The sequence below is a fragment of the Amphiprion ocellaris genome, chromosome 16 (assembly GCF_022539595.1).
Source record: "Amphiprion ocellaris isolate individual 3 ecotype Okinawa chromosome 16, ASM2253959v1, whole genome shotgun sequence".
Taxonomy (NCBI): Eukaryota; Metazoa; Chordata; class Actinopteri; family Pomacentridae; genus Amphiprion; species Amphiprion ocellaris.
Window position 1 is genome coordinate 34,410,981 of NC_072781.1, and position 15,730 is coordinate 34,426,710.

At 43.6% G+C, this 15,730-nt stretch overlaps 1 protein-coding gene across 3 annotated transcripts in view; it reads left to right on the plus strand.

Annotated features, from left to right (window-relative positions):
- LOC111578744 (cullin-9) overlaps window positions 1–15,730 on the plus strand; it is a 45,826-nt gene that overhangs the window by 6,668 nt on the left and 23,428 nt on the right. For all 3 annotated transcript variants that reach the window (XM_055018378.1, XM_055018379.1, XM_055018380.1), the window contains exons 4-18: window positions 957–1,556; window positions 2,522–2,663; window positions 3,064–3,254; window positions 4,098–4,284; window positions 4,363–4,557; window positions 5,808–6,000; window positions 6,507–6,708; window positions 6,787–6,977; window positions 7,705–7,901; window positions 8,475–8,623; window positions 9,713–9,801; window positions 9,873–9,978; window positions 12,058–12,285; window positions 15,260–15,350; window positions 15,419–15,590. In XM_055018378.1, the coding sequence (XP_054874353.1) occupies window positions 957–1,556; window positions 2,522–2,663; window positions 3,064–3,254; window positions 4,098–4,284; window positions 4,363–4,557; window positions 5,808–6,000; window positions 6,507–6,708; window positions 6,787–6,977; window positions 7,705–7,901; window positions 8,475–8,623; window positions 9,713–9,801; window positions 9,873–9,978; window positions 12,058–12,285; window positions 15,260–15,350; window positions 15,419–15,590 (2,933 nt within the window). The remainder of the gene's footprint in view (window positions 1–956; window positions 1,557–2,521; window positions 2,664–3,063; window positions 3,255–4,097; window positions 4,285–4,362; window positions 4,558–5,807; window positions 6,001–6,506; window positions 6,709–6,786; window positions 6,978–7,704; window positions 7,902–8,474; window positions 8,624–9,712; window positions 9,802–9,872; window positions 9,979–12,057; window positions 12,286–15,259; window positions 15,351–15,418; window positions 15,591–15,730) is intronic.

The window sequence follows — 15,730 nt, forward strand, 5'->3', positions numbered from 1 at the left end:
ACCACGTAGCAGCCTGCTGTTGCTCAGCGCTGTCATGTGACCATGTTGTGGTTCGCTAGTGACCGCCGTCCGTGTGATTTTCAGATGTGGTGCGTTGCCGTGCAGGAAAATAGCATCTAGTGGACACGAGCCTTTAGATCTGCACCGCTCGCCGCCATGTTGTTTGTGTATCAAGTGCGGGGGGGAGGGAGGCGTGCACTCTGAACTACGGGAGCCCAGCGGGAAGGCGTTGGTGGCGGATGTTGATGAGAAAATCGATTTTCATTAAAACAAATCGACATGAAGTACAAACTCGACTTAATCGATAAAATCGATTTATCGCCCAGCCCTAATCTGACCCGTTTACCTGACAGTACACACATCAGGTACATGAAAGTTAGGTGGAAGCTCCAGTAGAACACTGTCTGAAATGTAGTACTAGAGGGTAAATGTAGTACTAGATGGTAGGATGTAGTATTAGATGGTAAATGTAGTATTAGAGGGTAAATGTAGTACTAGAGGGTAAATGTAGTATTAGAGGGTAAATATAGTATTAGAGGGTAAATGTAGTACTAGCAGGTAAATGTAGTACTAGAGGGTAGGATGTAGTACTAGAGGATCGGATGCAGTACTAGATGATAGGATGTAGTATTAGAGGGTAAATGTAGTATTAGAGGGTAAATGTAGTACTAGAGGGAAAATGTAGTATTAGAGGGTAAATGTAGTATTATAGGGTAAATGTAGTACTAGAGGGAAAATGTAGTACTAGAGGGTAGGATGCAGTACTAGATGATAGGATGTAGTACTAGATGGTAGTATGTACTGCAGTAAACCTGTTTTCTCTCCATGATGTCAGTAAATGTAGCTCAGCTGTAGTTCCTGGTTGTTCCACCAGGTGGAGCCTCTTCCTGTTTAATCCTGTAGAGACCAGACCTCCAGCCAGCAGGGTGCGCTGAGTTAACCTTCTGTCCTTCCAGATCCCTGGGAAGCTGCTGTTCTCTCTGGTGAAGCGCTACCTGTGCGTCACGTCTCTGATGGACAAACTCAACACGGCGGGGGTGGAGTCAAGCTCTGACAGACAGGACTCCAGTCCCTTCCCCGCCTCCTCCAGCTCCGCCCACCAGGCCGAGCACCTGCGCGTTCAGCGGGAGTTCGACTTCACCATGGCGATGGCCAACTTGATCTCGGAGCTGGTCCGGGTGATGGGCTGGGACCGGAACCGCCAGCCGCCCGATAGCTCTGCCCACCACCCGGCAGGGGGTGGGGTCAGCGGCGAGGAGCAGGAGGAGGTGTCCCGGCCCGTCCTCAGGTCCATCTTCCAGCCTCGGTTCTGTGCCTCGCCCGTCGCCCTTGCCGTTAGCTCGGTGGCGGCGTCAGCCTCCACACCGCCAAAGAAGAAGATGGGAAACGGGTTCAAGACGCGGTCGGACTTCGCCAGCCGCTCGGCCTACGTGGAGTATGTCCAGGACAACCTGAAGAGCGGCATGATGGTCCGCATGCTGGAGGACTACGAGGAAGTCAGCGCCGGGGACGAGGGAGAGTTCCGCTACAGCAACGACGGATCCCCACCTGTACAGGTGAAGAAGCACTGGTCCACCTGGTAGACCAGCGGGTAGACCACCAAGGTAGACCAGCGGGTAGACCAGCAAGGTAGACCACAAGGTAGACCACCATGTAGACCAGTGGGTAGACCAGCAGGTAGACCGGTAGGTAGACTAGCAAGGCAGACCAGCGGGTAGACCAGCAAGGCAGACCAGCAAGGCAGACCACCATGTAGACCACCAAGGTAGACCACCGGCTAGACCAGTGGGTAGACCAGCAAGGCAGACCAGCAGGTAGACCACCAAGGTAGACCAGCAGGTGGACCACCAAGATAGACCAGCGGGTAGACCACCAAGATAGACCAGCGGGTAGACCACCATGTAGACCACCAAGGTAGACCAACGGGTAGACCACCAAGTCAGACCATCAAGCTAGACCAGCAAGGTAGACCACCGGGTAGACCAGCGGGTAGACCACCATGTAGACCACCAAGGTAGACCAACGGGTAGACCACCAAGTCAGACCATCAAGCTAGACCAGCAAGGTAGACCAGCAAGGTAGACCAGCAAGGTAGACCAGTGGGTAGACCAGTGGGTAGACCAGTGGGTAGACCAGTGGGTAGACCAGTGGGTAGACCAGTGGGTAGACCAAACGCTGGTTGCAGCGTTTTAAATCCAGTTTTTTCTCCTATTAGAATCTGTTTGGTGATGAAATAAGAATGAGTCTCAGAGTTCCTGGTGTCTTCAGATGGTCCAGGTTCCTGTCCACCCACCTCCATGCTGAGATAAAATTCACCCAGAAGGACCTTTTAAAGGTTCCTCTGGTGGATTATCAGAACCAGAACCACATCCAGGGAACCAGTGATTCTAGAACTTCATTAAACTGCTGCAGTTTTCCTCTTCTGACTGATCCACTGAACTATCAGGATTAGATTTATTACCTCCAGTCTACCAGCAGGTGGCGCTGCTGCTGCTGATAACGTGTCTCCTGTGGTGTCCAGGTCTACTGGAACTCCCTGTCCAGAACCTACTGGGTCCACTGGCACATGGTGGAGATCTTGGGCAGCGGCAGCAGCAGTCAGGCTGAGAAGGAGACGCAGGAGAAGGCCTCGTCACTGACGGAGACGCTCAAACTCACCGCAGGTAGGAGCCAGCTCCTCTAGGAGGCGCTAGATAGCATCATCTGGTGATCATCTCCATCAGAGCTGCTCCTATAGGAGGCGCTAGAGAGCTGAGAGCATCATCTGATGGTCATCTCCATCAGAGCAGCTCCAGCTCTGAGTCCCTGTAGTTTGGCTGTTTGATGAGAAAGACTCTCTGATGTCAAATTAAAACATAAAAATATAAAATCTAAAACCTGAAAAGGTTCCAGAGGTTTTCTGGTCCTCCAGTCAGAGTTTAGTCGACGTTATATACGGTAAACTCCATCAGTTTGGATCGATTCTAAACCACAGACTGGTTCAGTGTTCTTCTAAGCGTTGGTTCTGCTTCTGTAGTGTCCTCCTGCTGTAGATCTGAGACCTTCCATCCTTGTTGTCCTCAGTGAGCCAGACGTTCTTCTCCAAGCCTCCTGGTGGACTCTACTCGCTGCCTTACCTGTCTGAGGGGCTGCAGGTGGAGCCGGCGGCGCTGAGCAGAGCCGAGTGGTGGGAGGTCCTCTTCTTCATCAAGAAGCTGGAGCCCAAGCAGCAGCAGGAGGTCAGCGGCATCCTGCTGCAGAACCTGGACGACCAGGTAGGAGGTTCTGACCCTCCCTGAGGAGGTTCTGACCCTCCCTGAGGAGGTTCTGACCTGCTGTGATGCCTTCAGGTTCATTACAGCTCACCTGTGATGTCATCCAGGTGCAGCCAATCAGGTGTCGTTGGTCCAGGATCAGTGAAGTTAGCAGGAGTCGTATTAATGTTTAAAATAAGAGAGCATAATAAGTAGATCAGGGGTGTCCAACTGGGGCCCATGGGCCAGAAGCGGTCCTCCAGAGAGTCCAATCCGGTCCTCAAAGTGTAAAAATTCCAGAGAAGACATTAAATGCAGATTGTAAATCAGTAAAGCTATACATTTAAAATAATTTCTAGACCATGACAAGTTGTTTTGATCATATAGTAAAATATTAGATTGTTCATTGTTCTTTTGACGTTTTGTGTCTCATGTTTGTAATACTTTGTCTTGTTTTTGTTGGGGTTTTTTTGTCTTTTTTTGTCTTTTATTTTGTGGTTCTGATCCTCCAGTAAATCCTCTCTGGTTCAGTTCCAGATGACTAAATGTTGTTCCTTTATAGACACTCTGATCTGGAAGTTGTAATGTGGAAATGATAAACTGAGGCTGAATGTTGATGAAACTGAATTTATTTTTCTTCATAAATGTCAGGTTGTTCATGATGTTTAATAAAAAGATAATTCCTTAAATGTGAACATTTTTGCACTAAACCAGAGGAACCATGAGGAGTTGTGGTTATTTATGGGTTATTATGCTGGGGTTTTACTGGTTTTACTGGAGGTCAGACTGGACTTGGATGACTTTGACTCTCTTCAGATGGTCTTCGGTGGTTTTCAGCTCCATCATTTCCTCCTTCTGCCCCAGGAGGCGGAGCTTGACGACTCATCTCTGATTGGTCTGTGCGTCCCTGGCGACGTTGCCAAGAAGCTGCTCCACTACCTGAAGCAGAAGCTTCCGTCGTCGTGCCTCAGCGACCTGCTCTGCTCCCACTCCTTCCTCAAGCACTACCTGAGGAGAGGAGGAGGCATCCTGGAGGACGAGGAGCTTCTGGGTGAGTCTGACTCCGCCCCCTCGCCGTCCCACGTTCCTGTCCTCGCCGCCTCCCGTCTCACTGTGCTTTGTCCCGCAGCCCAAGGCTCTCTGGCAGTGGCGGGAGCTCCGAGCTTCTCCTCGTTGTCCTCGGCCTCAGCCTCCTCGTCCTCGGCCATGGGCTCCGTCTCCAAGAAGGCCAAGAAGGAGCCTCCACTGGACGCGGAGACGGACAGCGAGCTGCCGACGGAGGACGACAGCAGATACCCCGACGACCTGGAGGACAAGATGAAAGGTGGGAGAACCATAGGAGCCAGCTGCTGATAGATTCTACCCTTTACCCTGACCCTAACCCATAAATAAAGAGGAGCAGCGCCCCCCAGTGGGTGACTGGTAGATGATCTGACCTTTAAACTCGATGAGGAGCAGCGATCATCTCCTAAAACGTTTGGATGAAGTTTTTCAGGGAACTATCTGACCTTTAGTTTAACCCTTGTGTCGTCAAATTGACCCATTTTGAAGTTTGAAAATGTGGAAAAAAATGTTTTCACAGTGAAGACTTCACATTTTCAACATTTTTGTAAAATTTTTGAACACTTTTTGGTGCAAAAAAAGGAATGCTAAAAAAAATGTTTAAGAACATTCAAAAAAAAAAAAAAAAAATCAACCAAAATCCGGATTTTGGTTGATTTTTTTTTTGAATGTTCTTAAAGAAAATATTAGAAGTTTCACTGATATATGTAATCACTTTAGATATGTTTTTTGAAAATATTTACTTTTTTTTTTTGAGTTTTTAACATTTTTATTTCTTGCCAAATTTGGAGATTAAAAAAAAACTTTTAAGGGGAACTTTTAAGGAATTTTTGAAATTTTAAACAATAAATACAACAAACAGTTCACTACATATGATAAATACAATAAAAATGAATGTAATCAATACAATAAACATAATAAATATAAAATGTAATAAATATCATAAATAATCAATAAAATAAACATGAATATAAAATTAATAAATCCACTAAATAGTCAACACAATAAATATTATAAATATACTATTAATAAATATAGTAAATACAATAAATGGTCAAAATAATAAATATAATTTTAATGCATTTAATAAATTCAACAAATGGCTAAAACAAGAAGCGAAATATAAAATTTAATAGATATAATAAATAGTCATTAAAAGAAATATATTAGCATATATAGTAAATCGTCAAGAAAAGAAACATAATATTAATAAATGTCATGAATACAATAAATAATCAACACAATAAACAATAATTCTAAACATAAACAAAATAAATATAAGCATAATAAATGTAAACATAATAAATGTAAACATAATAATTATAAACAAAATAAATGTGAACATAAATAATTATAAGCAAAATAAATATGAACATAATAAATATAAACATAATAAATGTAAACATAATAAACTAAACATCATAATTCTACATTTAAATTTAGCGACTCTGACTGCTGACAGTGTGAACGTTTCATTCATGTCGGCGTTCCTGCTGTGAATCTGTCCTGCAGTGTTCAACAACCCGCGAGTTCAGGGGAAGAAGACGGTTCTGGAGAAGCTGGGCGAGGTGGTGGACATCCTGAAGAAGGCGTGTTCGGATCAGAACCAGCAGCTGGCTGCTGTCCTGTTCATCACCAGGCTGCTGGAGGAGAAAGGAGCTCAGGAGAAGAACTCCATGAGGAGCGACTCGGCCCAGACTATACGGTAGGAACCGCTCCAGGAAATACACTGAGCCGGGATCAGATCCAGTAAATACACCTAGCCGAGGTCAGATCCAGGAAATACACCTAGCCTGGATCAGATCCAGGAAATACACTTAGCCCAGATCAGATCCAGGAAATACACCAAGCTTGGATCAGATCTAGGAAATACACCGGGCCAAGATCAGATCCAGGAAATACACAGAGCCAGGATCAGGACCGAGTCCGACTCAGAAAACACAGAGTCAGCAATTCTACAGCACATTGAACACAACAGCAAAAAGTCCACACGAAGAGGGAGAAACAACGTTAGTTTAAATAAAGTTCTGAGCCTGTTGTAACTCTGGGTCAGTTTAAATAAAGTTTTTTGTCTTCCAAGGATAAGGTTCTGAAGCTGCTGTAACTGTGTTAGTTTAAATAAAGTTTTATTTTTTTGTCCTCCAGGGATAAGGTTCTGAAGCTGCTGTAACTGCGTTAGTTAAAATAAAGTTTTATTTTTTTGTCCTTCAGGGATAAGGTTCTGAAGCTGCTGGTGGAGCTGCTTGGCTCCGCCTCCAGAGACATGGTTGTGAGCACACTCAGACTGACCCACCTGCTGATGCTGAAGTATGAGTGGAGGGTTTCCTTTGCCACGGAGGGCGGAGTCAAAGCCGTGCTGTCCTGCATGCAGGAGTTCTCGTCTGTGACTCATGTGCAGCAGCTGGCGCTGGCGGTGAGATGAATCCTGACCAATCAGCTCTCGGTAACCCGCCGCCTGGCCCTGATCTCACCCTGTTTCCTTTTCCTGTAGACTCTGAAGGTCATCACCGGCGCTAGCAAACACGACCTGCGCAGCGTCGGCAGCAGCCCGCCGCTGTCCGAGTCCGGGACCCAGATGATGCTGGAGATCTTCGCCAGCATCGGGTCGGCCACGCCCGAAGGCTCCAGAGGGCTGCTGGCCGCCATTCCTGCTGCCATCGAGCTCATGTTGAAGACCAAAGGGTGAGTCTGTTACTAATCAATAAGCAGTAATCAATAGTCAGTCACATATAATCAGTCAACAATGACCAGTAATCAATAATCTATAGTCAGTAATCAATAATCAGTCCTCAATAATCAGTCATCAATAATCAGTAATCAATCAGTCATCAGTAATCACTCATCAATATTCAGTAATCAATAGTCTGTCATCAGTAATCAATAATCAATCTGTCACCAATAATCAGTAATCATTAATCAGTCACTAATAATCAGTCATCAGTAGTCAGTAATCAATAATCAATAGTCATCAGTCACCAATAATCAGTAATTAATAATCAAAAATCAGTCATCAACAATCAGTAATCAATAATCAGTAATCAATAAAAAGTCACCAATAATCAGTAATCAATAATCAGTAGTTAGTAATCAGTCATCAACAATCAGTAATCAGTAGTCGGTTATCAGTGGGGATAGACCAGACTGATTATTGATTATCTGCTGCTGCAGCCTGTCAGTGATTATTGATTTCCTGTCCAGCTGCTGGCTGTCAATGATTATTATCGATTTCCTGTCCAGCTGCTGGCTGTCAGTGATTATTGTTTAATGATTTCCTGTCCAGCTGCTGGCTGTCAGTGATTATTGATTAATGATTTCCTGTCCAGCTGCTGACTGTCAGTGATTATTGATTAATGATTACCTGTCCAGCTGCTGGCTGTCAGTGATTATTGATTATTGATTTCTTGTCCAGCTGCAGGCTGTCAGTGCGTAACGGACTGCTTGTCATCATCATGCTCATCTCCAACCATAAGAGTCTGGCTGAGCAGCTGGTGGCCTGTGACGTCACGGCCATCCTGAAGAAGTGTCTGATGCTGTCCAGAGCTGAGACCATGCTGGCCATCATCGCCCTCAACCACATCTCCATGGTGCACAAGCTGGACAGCAAAGGTGGAGCTGAATGTCTGAATCATCACAAGGATCACTTTATCCTGCTGTAGCTGCTAACACTGCTAATGGTAGCATAGGAGCTAATGGTAACATAGGAGCTAATGATAGTATAGGAGCCAATGATAGCATAGGAGCTAATGGTAGCGTAGAAGCTAATGGTAGCATAGAAGCTAATGATAGCATAGGAGCTAATGGTAGCATAGAAGCTAATGGTAGCATATGAGCTAATGGTAGCATGGAAGCTAATGCTGGCATATGAGCTAATGGTAGCATATGAGCTAATGGTAGAAACTAAGCTAATTGTATGAAATAAGCTAATGGTAGCATAGAAGCTAATGATAGCATAGATGCTAATGGTAGCATAGGAGCTAATGATAGCAAATGAGCTAATGGTAGCATATGAGCTAATGGTAGCAAGTAAGCGAATGGTAGCAAATAAGCTAATGGTAGCATAGAAGCTAATGGCAGCATAGAAGTTAGTGGTAGCGTAGAAGCTAATGGTAGCAAACCAGTGTGTGTGTGTGTGTGTGTGTGTGTGTGTGTGTGTGTGTGTGTGTGTGTGTGTGTGTGTAGAGTGTCGTGAGCAGCTGGACTTCAAGGACACGGAGCTCCAGATGTTGGTAGTCAGTCTGAAGGAACTGACGTCCACCAAGGAGGTGATTCAGACTCTGGAGCAGCTGCTGTGTGACGAAGCTCTGCAGCTGGAAGAGGAACGCAACCAGGTGGACACACAGACACACACAGAGACACAGAGACACACACACGGACAGACACACAAAATCCTTAGAACATCTGTTTCTTCATCTCCAGTAACTTTATCAATGATCAGAGTTCTACTTTCAGACTGGGAATATTTCCAGAGTTCCAAGTCCTTGAAGTCCATAGAGGAGAACGTCCCCTGGCGAAAGTTCTAGGGTAGACCTACCGACAACTGGAGAAAGTTCTAGAGTGGATAGAGTAGGTAGGTCTACTCTAGAACTTTCTCCAGTTGTCGGTAGGTCTACTCTAGAACTTTCTCCAGTTGTCAGTAGGGCTACTCTAGAACTTTCTCCAGTTGTCGGTAGGTCTACTCCAGAACTTTGTCCAGTTGTCGGTAGGTCTACTTCAGAACTTTCTCCAGGGGACATTCTCCTTTCCTGCTTCCAGGTTAGTCTCACTTAGAACATTCCAGGTTCTTGAAGTCTATAGAGGTGGGTCCAGATTTATCACTTTTTAATGGACTTTTCCAGAACCTCATCAGTGCAGCAGATAGAACCATGACATTTAGGAGGAAAAACACATCTGAGTTCTGGTAGAAACTGACTCCAGATCAGTTTAAATCCATCCAGGAGTCTCAGTCTGAACACTGGATCTGGTTTCTGGTCAGTGTGATCTTTTCTTTCACCAGCTGAGCATCAGTATTATGGGATGTATCCGAGTTCCAGCATTTAGAAGCTTGTTTCTCCTCAGAATTAAAGGTGTCTCCAGATGATCCAGGTTCCTGTTCTGACCAACCACCTATCAGCACTAAAGTTTACCCACAGTGACCTGTTTAAAGGTTCCTCTGGTGGATTATCAGAACCAGAAACACATCCAGGAAACAGTGATTGATTCTATGACTCTAAACTGTTCTCACTAGGATCCATCCCATAATATGATGATCACAGCTGGTTACAGACACTAAGATCCATCCCATAATATGATGATCAGTTAGTTACAGACACTAGGATCCATCCCATAATATGCTGCTCCTGAGGGTCCTCATGTCTCCGTTAGCTGGAGTTAATGCTGGTCCTGTGGTGCTAGCGGCTGCTTCCTGTCTACCTGTCCAGGTGAGCAGCAGTCGGGACACCTACCAGGACCTGGTGCGTCTGATGGAGCAGCACCGAGCCGACCGGGCTGCCCAGCTGTCCATCCTCAGGTACCGACCCGCCTCACAGAACCGCTGCCGCCGTAGTAAGACCTCGTCTGATTGGCTGTTTGCTTCCACAGGATCCTGAACAAGTTCCTGGACAGCTACCAGGAGGATGTCCTGCCGTGGCACGAGAGCATCGAGCCCTGCCTGTCCTCCATGACGGCCTTCATCAACGACCGAGAGGTGAGCTCAGGGTTCTGATCCCTGGATCTGGATATCTGCTGATACCGATACTAGATACCGATACCAGAGCTGGGTTTGCTTTAATATTATTATTATTATTGGTTTTATATGAGGCTGTTTAAACTCCTCTCTACAGGTGGTATGATGTGTAATGGATGCATGTGTGTCCTAAAGGCAGCTGGAGGTCAGCATAAGGTCAGAAAAACAGGGAATCCTGTTAGCAGGAATAATCCCATCCTGAAAACAGATATTCAGCTGTAAGGGTTTCACACTGACTCTCAGTATTTATTAAACCCAGGACAGAGACACACGAAGGGTGAACTCCTCTAACACAGTTTGTTAGAAGATAAAAACATCTGGTGTTCCCTGAAGACTTTTCATCTCTTCAAACAAAGGCTAATTTCTCCATTTTAAACCCATTTCACCAGCTGGACCTGAATAAAATCTCTTTAAAACCGGAAAAATGTGGAGTAAATTCTCTAATTATCTTAACATCAAAATGACTTGAAACTTGTCCAAAAGTTGTCAGAAACTGTCTGAAATGACCTGAAACTTGCCGAAAATGAGTTTAAAGCTGCTTAACCCTCCTGTTGTCCTCATTTTGAGGCACCAAAAAATATTGTTACCTTGTCTGAAAAAATCCAAAAATTTCACAAAAAAAATTCCCCAAATTTCTGAAAATGTGCAAAACCTTCAGGAAGAAAATTCCAATAATTCCTTAAAAGTTTCCCTTAAAAGTTTTATTTGAAAAAAAAAAAAAAACTACTTTGACAAGAAAATTCTTGTAAATATTTTCAAAAAATGAGTAAAAATCTTCCAAAAAAATCCTAAAAAATATCCAATGTGATTCCATATATATCAGTAAAACTTCATCCAGCGAATCCAGCGAATTTCGCTGGATTTTGGTTGATTTTTATGTGAATGTTCTTAAAGAAAATATTAGAAGTTTTACTGATATATATGGAATCACTTCAGATATTTTTAGGATATTTTTTTGAAAGATTTTTATTCATGTTTTGAAAATATTTACTTTTTTTTTTATTTTGATTTCGTGACAAATTTGAGGATTTTTTAAAAAAATAAAACTTTAAAGGGAAGCTTTTAAGGAATTATTGGAATTTTCTTTCTGAAGGTTTAGCAAATATTGTATAAGTTTGGGGAATTTTTTTTTGCAGAATTTTTGGATTGTTTTCAGACAAAGTAACAATATTTTTTAGTGCCTGTAAATGAGGACAACAGGAGGGTTAAACACATTTCAGCAGCTGGACCTGAATAAAATCTCTTTAAAGCCGGACAATTGTGGAGTAAATCCTCTAAATCACTTAATGTTTAGCCCTCCGATTATCTTTGACTCCATTTAACGTCTCTAAATAAATGATCGGCATCGTTTTTTCTTCTTCATATTTAATGACCTTTCGTATGAAATTAACGTGATGAGATCTATGAAACCGCAGAAGTCCAGAAAGATATTTAGTCAACCTGTCGGCAGTTTGTTAGACGATAAAAACGTCTGGTGTCAACTCAAATGAAAAACTGTTGGTTAGAAATGTTAAGTATCTATAAAAGAAGCTCACAAAAAAAGGCTAATTTCTATATTTTACACACATTTTAGCAGCTGGACCTGAATAAAAATCTCCTTAAATCTGGACAAATGTGGAGTAAATTCTCTAATCTTATCATTTAACAGAGGAGGGTTGGTTTGAGGTGTTTCTAGTGGAAAGTATTTCCACACAGAAAGTTGGTTAGCCACAGTGCCGCTCAGTGCTGGTCTGAGCAGCTGGCAGGGAATTACAGTGGAGTCATCTCAGCAGACAACATGAAAGCACAGACGCAGATCATGGATCGGAAATCTCCAATCCATGAATTACATTGGTATCGGAACCCGATACCAGTTCAGATCAGATCGGCCCAATCTCTAGCTGCACCCCAGAATAAACAGAATAATGCACGTCAGACCATTCTACACCCCAGAATAAACAGAATAATGAGCAGTCAGACCATTCTACGCCCCAGAATAATGAGCAGTCAGACCATTCTACCCCCCAGCATAAACATGTAACCTGCTGTGATGCTCCACAGGTGGTCCAGCTGTTCATCCGCTTCCTGTACCGGCTGGCGTCGCTGAACAAGGACTACGCCGTGGTGATGTGTCGACTCGGCACCAAGGAGGCTCTAGTGAAGGCTCTGGACAAACACAGCACCAACCTGCTGCTGGTCACCGAGCTCAGAGACCTCATCACCGACTGTGAGAAGTACGCCAGCCTCTACAAGAAGATGACCACCAGCGTCCTGGCAGGCTGCATCCAGGTAACACAGGGGGTGGAGCCTGCTTTCACCTGCAGGCTGATGTCACATGACCAGGACTCAGAAGGATTAGAATATTTAAACACTGGAACCAGGTTCTACTGATGTTGGAGAAATGTGGACCACTGTGGCCGTTTCTCAATTCTAAGTACGCAAGTCCGTACTCACGTACTTGGCGAGAACGTACTTCCGAGTCCAGACTTGCGAGAACACATCGAGGCTAAAGTGCAATTGGAACACCAGTGTACTTGATGACGTCACCGCCTCGGTTCATTCATAGACAGTCTATGGGTTCATCTGCTCTGGTTATTTTCACCGAGAAAAACAACCAAATGGAATCAGATATAATAACACAGCCTTGCATGTTCACGTTTTAATATTAAAACACTTACTATGTAGATATAGGATATAAGCTCGTTATAAATCTATTTTTAATGTTTTAGAGCTCCTGATTTATTAACAGCTGTAGTTTATGATGAACTGAACCGTCTCATTCTCAGTTCTATCAGTGGATCCACTAAAACTTTTCAGAAACTGATTGCTGAAAAAATACTGAACCTTTACGAGGACAACTCATGAACAGGGATGGATGGTTTACAGTTTTATTATTAACATGACTAAAATACATGAGTCTACATTCTACATCCAGAGCTGCTGTTTGTCCTCCAACATCCAGAGGTTTATAGTCTGACAGATACACAAACATCACTACACTTTAATGTGATCACCAGGACTTTTGTATGCTGAACATCATCACTGATTAATGAGAGAAGAGTTAAAGTCAGCTGCTTTACTCAGAACCTTATTACAGGTGAGCTCCTACAGGTGAGCTCTTCCTCTGCCTGTCAAGTAATAAAACAGAAACCATTTCGAACATCAGCAGCATCTGATCAATCAGTTCTGATGTTAGAGGAACATTTACTTCTGGCTTCAACAATTCAATTTGTTTTTTGAACACAGTTGAATAATATTTAATTGCAAAATGCTTAAATACATTTCAGCATTTTATCTCCTTCAGTTTCCATGAACAGCATCCTGCTGGTCCAGATGCTGACGATGGAGCTGCTGATGTTCTGTCTGTGGAGTCTCCCAGCAGTCAGAGAGGATCAGGGTTTCTTCAGATGTTCCTCCAATAAAATATTATTAAATGTTATTTTTAATGCACAGTAACAGTCAGAAGAAGAGAACAAAGTTGTACTACAGGTTATGAAGACAAGACAATAATTCAGATGCACACAGTCGGTGATCGAGTAAAACATTAACATTATGCTATGAATATTAACTTTAACTTCTTTCAAGCCCATTTTTCTCTGAACAATAAAAAAAATACACCGTGAGGCCAAAGTGTGACCGTTAGATAAACGTAAAACTACTTATATCCCCGTTTAACCACTATAGAACCGTTAGAGCCAGCAGCAGATTATAAAGTCTTGCCGACATCAGGCTGCTCTCGACAACTACAGTGAGGCTGACCATCCGGTCATAGCCATTTAACCTGTACGCTCACATCTCCGAAACCGTTGGAATAAATTTTTAATCAGGTTTTATCTGATAAATTGACCACATATTTGACGTTTACACAACTACTTTCTCACCTGAAATAATCTGAAAACTACATTTTGTATCATAACAATAGTATTCCCAAAAAAACTTCTGTTACCTCTGAAAGTTTCGTCCTCGGCCTTTGACCGCCGGTCGGCGCGAAATGCATTATGGGTTATTTGGCCGCCCCAAGTCCGCACAAGTCTGGTCCGATGCAGTCTCGATAAATGTGGGTGGAGCCAGAACACTTCCGGATATTACTTCCGTTCTCGGTCAGATGCGTTCTTTGAATTGGAACAGCACTCCGACTGATGACGTTTCACGAGAACGGAAGTACGGACAAGAACGCATGTTGAGAAACGGCCTGTATTTTAGTAGAAACATGGATCCATCCATAGATACACACTTACAGGAACTCTGGAGACACTAGACCAGCCTGGGAATATTTCCAGAGTTCCAGGTCCTTGAAATCCATAGAGGAGAACGTCCCCTGGAGAAAGTTCTAGAGTAGACATACCGACAATTGGACAGTTGTCGGTATGTCTACTCTGGAACTTTCTCCAGGGGACGTTCTCCTTTCCTGCTTCCAGTCTTTAAGTTTAGTCTCACTGAGAACATTCCAGATCCTTGAAGTCCATAGAGGTGGGTCCAGATTTTACACCTTTTTTTTCTATTTTCAAGGTCCAGTAATCCTTCAATAATGTAATTTTAGATCATGTAGGTGATGCCTGCCAGGTTTCAGGTAAATTTTGAGTCCTTTCAAAGAGGGTTTTTAACTAATTTTGGATATTTTTTAGTAACTTTTGACATATTTCAAGTCTTGTTGGACAGATTTTGCCAAATTATGGATAGGTCTTACTAATTTTAGACTGAGTTTTAGTTTGTTTATTTGGACAATTTTGGACAAATTTCAAGTCCAAATAGCAAGAACTGGAGCCTTGTCTGATCAGACTTTAACACATCAGATTCTACTGATTTTAGAGCCTCAACAGTTGGACAAATGTGGACCAAAGACCGGATTTTAGTATAAAACATGGGTCCATCCATAGATATACACTGACAGGGACTTCCTGGAGACACTAGATCAGCCCATTTGCAGTAATTAAAGTGTCCTCTGCAGGCATTCTGGTCTGATATAAACTGTTCTGTTGGTTTTATTTCTGCAGATTATGAACCTTTAACTGGATGCTCAGGTGTGAAAACATGAAATCCATCTAGATTCGTTCCGGACGCTGTAGAAGATCTGGACCTTTAGACAGGATGATCAGGATTTCAGAGGATTTTCTGATTCATTAGTTTTTATTTCTTGGATATTTTTTCAATTAGGTTTTTTTAATGTTTAGAAGATTGTTTTAGCGTTTAGAGTCTGAATCTGGTTCGTCCTGAGAACAGCTGAAGGTCTGGATCTTCTCAGTGTAACTCTGCTTCCTGTCAGATGGTGCTGGGTCAGATCGAGGAGCATCGCCGAAGCCATCAGCCAATCAACATCCCCTTCTTCGACGTGTTCCTCAGGAACCTCTGTCAAGGTGAGTGTGTCTGTGGGTTCTGCTCCGACACCTGAACCCGTCTGAATGCTAACTCAAAGCTGCTTCAGGTTCCAGTGTGGAGCTGAAGGAGGACAAATGCTGGGAGAAGGTGGAGGTCTCGTCCAATCACCATCGAGCCAACAAACTGACCGACAAGAACCCCAAAACCTATTGGGAGTCCAACGGCTGCACCGGGTCGCACTTCATCAACATCTACATGCACAAAGGGGTCGTCATCAGGTAGTCCACCGCTATTGGTCCTCTGGGGAGCTTAGCCCCACCCACAGCAGTAGTTTTGATTGGCCTAGCAACACACAATAAAGACAGATCTGTAGAATAATGAGCACTCAGACCATTCTACACCACAGAATAAACAGAAT